Source organism: Vidua chalybeata, chromosome 34, assembly GCF_026979565.1.
Source record: "Vidua chalybeata isolate OUT-0048 chromosome 34, bVidCha1 merged haplotype, whole genome shotgun sequence".
NCBI lineage: Eukaryota > Metazoa > Chordata > Aves > Passeriformes > Viduidae > Vidua > Vidua chalybeata.
Genome location: NC_071563.1, coordinates 95,348 through 103,061, shown reverse-complemented (window position 1 = coordinate 103,061; position 7,714 = coordinate 95,348). Strand labels below are relative to the sequence as shown.

The 7,714-nt window shown below is 64.5% G+C and overlaps 1 protein-coding gene across 1 annotated transcript; it reads right to left on the bottom strand.

Annotated features, from left to right (window-relative positions):
• Window positions 1-1,292: 1,292 nt before the first annotated feature.
• On the bottom strand, window positions 1,293-6,735 carry SHISA7 (shisa family member 7; the record flags this gene model as incomplete). The annotated part of the gene is given in 8 exon segments (XM_053968354.1): window positions 1,293-1,452; window positions 2,919-3,060; window positions 4,235-4,301; window positions 4,303-4,364; window positions 4,915-4,967; window positions 5,353-5,547; window positions 6,221-6,366; window positions 6,409-6,735. Coding segments are annotated over 8 exon segments (1,152 nt in total), but the record flags the coding sequence as incomplete, so codon positions are not given.
• Between the last annotated feature and the right edge of the window lie 979 nt (window positions 6,736-7,714).

Below are 7,714 nucleotides of genomic sequence, written 5' to 3'. Positions count from 1 at the left end.
GGGCGGGGCCGCCGGTTCGAACGGCGGGGATTGGCGGGCGCGCCGGCCAATGGGAAGCGCGGAGCCGGCCCGGGGAAACCGGGACTTCCGGGAGGCGGGGCTTGGCGTTATTGGCATGTGGAGGAGCCAATCAGAGCGCGGCGTTCGCCGGGGGTCCCGGAAACCCCCGAGGGACCCCCAAAATTCCCCTCCCCCCCCGAGAATTGGCGCCAAACTCTCGCGAGACCCCGCCCCCAAAGCTGCCCACGTGACAGCCCCGGGACCCCCCCCCCAAAAAAGCCCCTCCCCCACACCAAGCCCCGCCCCCCAAAATCCCCCCAAAAAATCCCCAAATCCCAAAAAAATCCCCCCAAAATCCCCCCAAAAAATCCTCCAAAACACCCCAAAATTCCCAAAATCCCCCAAAATTCCCACGAAATCCCCCAAAATTCCGAAAAAAACCCCGAAAATCCCAAATCCATCCAAAATTCCCAAAATCCACCAATATCCCCCCAAAACCACCCAAATCCAAAAAAAGACGCCCAAACCCCCCAAAATCCTCAAAAATTTCCCAAAACCCCCCAAAATTTGCCCAAAATCCTCCCAAATCCCACAAACCTCCCCAAAACCCCCAAAAATAAAAAAAAAATCCCCCCAAACCGCCCAAAATCCTCAAAAATTTCCCAAAAACTCCCCAAAATTCCCACAAAATGGCCCAAAATCCTCAAAAATCCCCAAAATCCCCCAAACCCCATCCAAAATTCCCAAAATCCTCCAAAATTCCCCCAAACCTCCCCCCCCCAAAAAAAAATCCCCCAAAACCCCCCAAAATGTCCCAAAATTCCTAAAATCCTCCCAATGTCTCTCAAAATTCCCCCAAACCCCCCCAAAATTCCCCCAAACCCCCCCGAAATTCCCACCCCCCCCCCCCCCCCAAAATCCCAAAATCCCCCCGGGAATTCCCCCCAAAATCCCCCCCAAAATCCCTGAAATCCCCGAAAATCGCCCAGATTTCCCAAAATCTCTCCAAAATTCCCAAATTTCCCCCAAATCCCCCCAAATCCCCCGAAGGCCCCAGATGCGAGCGGGGGGAGGGGCAGGATTCGTCACTTTATTCCCCCCCCGCCCCTCCCCCACCCCGGGGCGGGGCCGCGCGGGGGGGGGCGGGGCGGGGGGCGGGGCTCTAAGGCACGTGGGGTCACGGGGAGGTCACGGGGTCACGGGGGGGTCACGGGGGCTCCCCTCCCCTCCCCCCGCTATGGCTTCGGTGCGGGCGTGACGTCATCGGGGAGGCGGGGCTTGTGTGCGTGACGTCACCGGCGGGCCCAGCCCTCCGTGACGTCATCGGGAGAGAGGGGCGGGGCCTTGGCAGTGATCGGTGACGTCATCGTCGGGTGGCTCCGCCCCTCGTTGTGACGTCCTGGGGTGGGGGTGAGGGGGCGGGGGGAATCCACAGTGCTGACGTCATCGGGGCTAGAGTGACGTCATCGGGCAGAGCTGTGACATCATCGGCTGCTCGGGGGCGGGGCTGTGACATCATTGTCGGCGGGGCGTGACGTCACCGCGGGGGGGGGCGGCTGTGACGTCATTGGCCGGAGAGGAGGAGGTGGGTGTGACATCATCGTTGTGTGTGTGACGTCATCAGCGCCGCGGGGGCGGGGCCGCGACGTCACCAGCTGCCATGTTTGTGGGTGTGACGTCATCGGCGGTTGGGGCTGTGACGTCATCACCAGGGCTGTGACATCATTGCTGTGGCTGTGACGTCATCGCGGGGGCCGTGACGTCATCGGGGGGTCCCCGGCATCCCGGGGGCGTGGCCGGGGGAGGCCCCAAATTCTCGGGGTCCCCCCCCCCAGTTCCGGGGCCGTTTTTGGGGACTCCCCCCCACGGCCGGGGGCTCCCCCCAAAATGAACCCAAATTTAACCCAAATTCACCCAAAATTAACCCAAATTTAACCAGAATTGAACCCAAAATGAACCCAAATCGAACCCAAATTCACCCAAATTTAACCAGAATTGAACCCAAATTGAACCCAAATTTAACCAGAATTGAACCCAAATTGAACCCAAATTGAACCCAAATTGAACCCAAATCAAACCCAAAATGAACCCAAATTTAACCAGAATTGAACCCAAATTCACCCAAATTTAACCCAAATTGAACCCAAAATGAACCCAAATCTCACCCAAATTTAACCCAAATTTAACCCCTTCCCCTCCCGTTTTAACCCTTTCCCCGCCGTATTTAACCCTTTCCCTCCCCGTTTTTAACCCTTTCCCTGCCGATTTTCACCATTTTTAACCCATTCCCCATGGTTTTTAACCCTTTCCCTGCCGATACTCCCCGTGTTTTTTAACCCATTCCCCGCGGTTTTTAACCCCTTCCCCGCCGTTTTTCACAGTTTTTAACCCTTTCCCCCCCATTTTTAACCCCTTCCCCGCCGATTTTATCGGTTTTAACCCATTCCCCGCGGTTTTTAACCCCTTCCCCGCCGTTTTTCACCGTTTTTAACCATTTCCCCCCCATTTTTAACCCCTTCCCCGCCGTTTTTCACCGCTTTTAACCCTTTCCCCCCCCGTTTTTTAACCCCTTCCCCCCCGGCCCCTCACACGGTGACCTCGGTGCGGCTCCCGGTGCGCAGCCGGTGCGGGGGGGGCGCGGGGGCGGCGCGGGGGGGGGCCCGGGCAGCAGCTGCAGCTCGGCCGTGCTCTGCCGCTGCCCCCCGAAAAGCGCCCGGCGCGCCGGGGCCCCCCCCGCCCGGGCCCGGGGGGGGCGAGAAGGGGGTCCCGGGCGGGGGCGGGGGCGGGGGGGCGGCGCCGCCCCCCGCCCCCCCCCCCCCCCAGGCTGCTCTGCGAGGCCGCGTGGGACAGGGGGGGGCGGCGGGGGCGGTTCCGGGGCAGCGTGCCGCCCCCCCCTCCCCCCCCCCCCCCGCCGAAGCCCCCCCCCCCCCCCCAAAAACTCCTGGGACAGGACCCGGCGGCCCCCCCGCGGCGGGGGGAGGGGCAGCGTGCCCCGCGGGGGGGGGGGCGCCCCCCAGGGGGGGCCCCAGGGACCCCCGAAATCCTCCAGGTCACGGTCGGCTGCGGGGGGAGGGGGGGAAAGGGTTAATGGGGGGGGGGGTTGGGGGCGTTTTGGGGGCTTTAGGGGGGCTTTGGGGCGGTTTTGGGGCGGTTTGGGGGCTTTGGGGTGGTTTTGGGGGGATTTGGGGGGTTTGGGGCGGTTTTGGGGTGGTTTGGGGGGTTTGGGGCGGTTTGGGGCGGTTTTGGGCGGTTTTGGGGGATTTTGGGGGGTTTTGGGGTTTTTGGGGTTTTGGGGCGATTTTGGGGGTTTTTTGGGGGTTTTGGGGGGTTTTGGGGGTTTTTGGGGGATTTTGGGGGTTTTTGGGGGTTTTGGGGCGTTTTTGGGAGTTTTGGGGCGTTTTTGGGGGTTTTGGGGGGATTTTGGGGGGTTTTTGGGGGGTTTTTGGGGGGTTTTGGGCGGTTTTGGGTTTTTTGGGGGGTTTTGGGCGGTTTTACATTGTTTCCGGAAGGTTTGGGGGGATTTGTGGGTTTCTTGGGGGGGGATTTGGGGTGGTTTGGGGATTTTTGGGGGGCTTTGGGGGTTCTGGGGGATTTCGGGGGGTTTGGGCCATTTTAGGGTGTTTTTGGGGGGTTTGGGGTGTTTTTTTGGGGCGGTTGGGGTGGTTTTGGGGGGTTTAGGGGGTTTTGGGGCAGTTTTGAGGATTTGGGGGTGGTATGGGGGGTTTGGGGGGTTTTTTGCGTGTTTTTGGGTTATTTTGGTGTATTTCGGGGAGTTTTGGGAGTTTTTTGGGGTGTTTGGGGTGTTTTGGGTCGGGGGTCTCACCCAGGCGCCGCAGCGAGGCCCGGGGGGGGGGGGTTGGGATATTTTGGGATATTTTGGGATATTTTGGGGTGTTTTGGGTCGGGGGTCTCACCCAGGCGCCGCAGCGAGGCCCGGGGGGGGGGTTTGGGATATTTTGGGATATTTTGGGGTGTTTTGGGTCGGGGGTCTCACCCAGGCGCCGCAGCGAGGCCCGGGGGGGGGGCTGGGATATTTTGGGGTGTTTTGGGGTGTTTTGGGTCGGGGGTCTCACCCAGGCGCCGCAGCGAGGCCCGGGGGGGGGGGCTGGGATATTTTGGGGTGTTTTGGGGTGTTTTGGGTCGGGGGTCTCACCCAGGCGCCGCAGCGAGGCCCGGGGGGGGGGGGTTGGGATGTTTTGGGATATTTTGGGGTGTTTTGGGTCGGGGGTCTCACCCAGGCGCCGCAGCGAGGCCCAGCGGGCGCCGTCGGCCCGGGGGGGGCTCTCGTAGGGGGGGGGGAGGGTGCGAGAGGTTGTGGAAGGAGCGGGAGCAGCTCAGGGGGGCGGGGGGCGGCACCCGCCAGTCTGGGGGGGAAACGGGGGGGTCAGAGGGGGAAAATCTCCCCCCCCCCAAAAAAAAAAAACCCCTCCGAGACCCCCTCCCCCCAAAAAAAAAAAAAAAAAAAAATTACCCGGCCCAAAAAAAAAAAACACCAAAAAAACCCAACAAAGATCCCTCCCAAAAAAATCCCGGAGAGACCCAAAATCCGACCCCCCCACCCCAAAATATCTCAAACCCCCCCCCTCCCGGAAAAAAAATCCCCAAAACTCCACTCCCCAAAAAGCTCAAAAATCCCCCCAAAAATCGCCGCAAAACCCCCCGAGACCCCTCCCGCAAAATGCCCCAAAACCCCACCAAAAAAAAATTAAAAAAAAAAAAATCCCCCAAATCTCCCTCGAAAAATCCAAATCCCCCCAAAAAAAACCCCACCCCCCAAAAAAAACCTCAAAACCCCCGAAATTTCCCCCAAATCACCCCAAAAAACCCAAATCCCCCCCCAAAAATCCCAAATCCCCCGAAAAAAAACTCAAAACCCCAACCCCCCCGGCGCCCCCCGCGCCCCCCGCCCCTCACCCAGCGTGGCCCCGCGGTGCTCGGGGGTCCCGAAGCCCAGATGGGCGTAGCCGCTCTCTGCTCGCGGGGGAGGGGCTCATTAGCGCCTCATTTGCATAAAACTCCCGCGAGACCCCTCCCCAAACCCTTGGGAACCCTCCCCAGACCCCCCAAATTCCCCTGGAACCCACCCAAATCCCCCCGGGAGCTCCAAATGCCCCCCAAATCCCCCCCGGCCCCCCGGAACCCCCCCAGTCCGTCTCAGACCCCCCCAAACCGCCCCTGGACCCCCCAAAATGCCCCTGGGCCCCCCAAATCCCCCTGGGACCCCCCCAAATCCCCCCGGGACCCCCCCAAATTCCCCCTAAATCCCCCCGGGACCCCCCCCAAATCCCCCTGGGACCCCCCCCCCAGATGCCCCAGGGATCCCCCCCGCCCCCCGCGCCCCCCCCCCCGCACTTGCCGGGCCCGTAGAGGTTTTTGGGGGGCCGGGGGGGTCCCGAGTCGGGGGGAGGGGGCGCCAGGACCCCGCAGCTGCTGCGGCGCTCGGGCCGCGCCCCGCCCCCCCCCGCCTGGTGCCGCAGGACGTCCACGAGCGCCCTGGGGACATTTGGGGACGTTTGGGGACGTTTGGGGACATTTGGGGACGTTTGGGGACACGGTCAGGATCGGGGGACCCCGCGGCTGGTGGCACCCCCTGTGTCCCCCCCCCCCCCCGGCCGTGTCACCGCCCCTGTCCCCTCTGCCTGTCCCGGTCTCTGTGTCCCCGTGTCCCCGTGTCACTGTCCCCGTGTCCCCATCCCTGTCCCTGCCCCCCTGCCCCTGTCCCTGTGTCCTGGTCCCTGTGTCCCCATCCCGCTCCCCCCCTCCCCGCTCACCTGGATCCGTTCCCCCCGCGCCCCTCACCTGGCTCCATCCCACCCCTCCCCACCCTCACCTGGCCCCTCCCCGCTCACCTGTCCCGTGCCCGCTCACCTGGAGCCGTCCCCCCGCGCCCCTCCCCTCTCACCTGTCCCCTCCCCGCTCACCTGGCCCCTCCCCTCTCACCTGTCCCCCTCTCCCCGCTCGCCTGTCCCCCTCTCCCCGCTCACCTGTCCCGTCCCCCCGCGCCCCTCCCCGCTCACCTGTCCCCCTCTCCCCTCTCACCTGTCCCCCTCTCCCCGCTCACCTGGAGCCGTCCCCCCGCGCCCCTCCCCTCTCACCTGTCCCGTGCCCGCTCACCTGGAGCCGTCCCCCCGCGCCCCTCCCCTCTCACCTGTCCCGTCCCCGCTCACCTGGAGCCGTCCCCCCGCGCCCCTCCCCTCTCACCTGTCCCGTCCCCGCTCACCTGGAGCCGTCCCCCCGCGCCCCTCCGCCGCCGCCGCCGCCCGCCGCGCGCTGTCCCCGTCCCCAGGCGGCGCGGGCGCCCACGGCCACGGCCAGCGCCACGCTGACCACGCCGCACACCACGTACGGGACCCCGCCCGCGCCGCCCGCCGCCAGCGCCGCCCGCGCCCCGCCGAGCGCGGCCCCGGCCGCGGCCCCGGGGGCGGCGGAGGGCGCGGGCGGCGCCGTGCGCGCCCAGGGCGGGCTCCGCGCGTTGCCGCAGCGGCGCTGCTCCAGCCGGCGCGCCCGGTGCTCGCAGCAGAAGCGGTAGCTGCAGGTGCCGCAGCAGAAGCGGAACGCGCCCGTCGAGCAGTTGAAGGCCGCGTCGTAGTGGCCCATGACGTCGTAGTAGCCGTGGCACAGCTCCGGCGAGTCCGCGGCACCGGCGGCACCGGCGGCACCGGGCCGGGGCGCGGGGGGGTCCCGGGGAAGCCCCGCCCCGCCCCCGCCCCCCCCGGAGTGACGTAGGTGGCCGCGGCGGGGGGGGGAGGGGAGGGGGGAGGGGGCGGGGGGGGAGGGGGAGGGAGGGGGGAGCAGCGAGGAGGGGGAGGGGAGGGGCAGGAGGGTGAGGAGGAGGAGGGGGGGCAGGGGCGGGGGCATGGCGGGGGCGGGGACCCCAATTAAGGGGGGGGTAATTAGGGGAGGGGGGCCCCAGTTAGGGGAGGAGACCCCAATTAGGGGAGGAGACCCCAATTAGGGGGGGTAATTAGGGGAGGGGGACCCCAATTAGGAAAGGGAGACCCCAATTAAGGGGGGTAATTAGGGGAGGGGGGCGCCAGTTAGGGGAGGGGACCCCAATTAAGGGGGGTAATTAGGGGAGGGAAACCCCAATTAGGGGAGGGGGAAATTGGCAGGGGGACCCCAATTAGGGGGAGGGGGACCTTTAATTGGGGACCTCTCAATTAGGGGAGGGGGATATTGGGAGGGAGACCCTAATGGGGGGGTTAATTAGGGGAGGGGGGGACCCCAATTGGGGGAGGGGAAACGTAATTAAGGGCAGGGGGGGAATTGGGGGTAATTAGGGAAGGGGAACCCTAATTAGGGGGGGGTAATTAGGGGAGGGGGGCCCCGATGGGGGGGGGGAGGGGCCCCGGGGGGTTCCGTCGCTCCTGTGGGGGGGGAGGGGCCGATGGGGGAGGGGTCCGCGCGCGCCCCTCCCCCTCGCCGTCTCCAAGGCAGCATCGCCCGTTGCCATGGAAACCGCGCCCGGCAACCGCGCCCCTCCCCCACCCCCTCCCGGAGCCGCCAGCGCCCCTCCCCCACCCCAAAATAGCCCCCAAAACACCGAAATTACACCAAGAACACCGAAATTACCCCCAGAGTACCAAAAATACACCAAAAACACCGAAATTACCCTCAGAGCACCGAAATTACCCCAGAGTACCGAAAATACACCAAAAACACCGAAATTACCCCCAAAACACCAAAATTATCCCCAAAACACTGAAAATACACC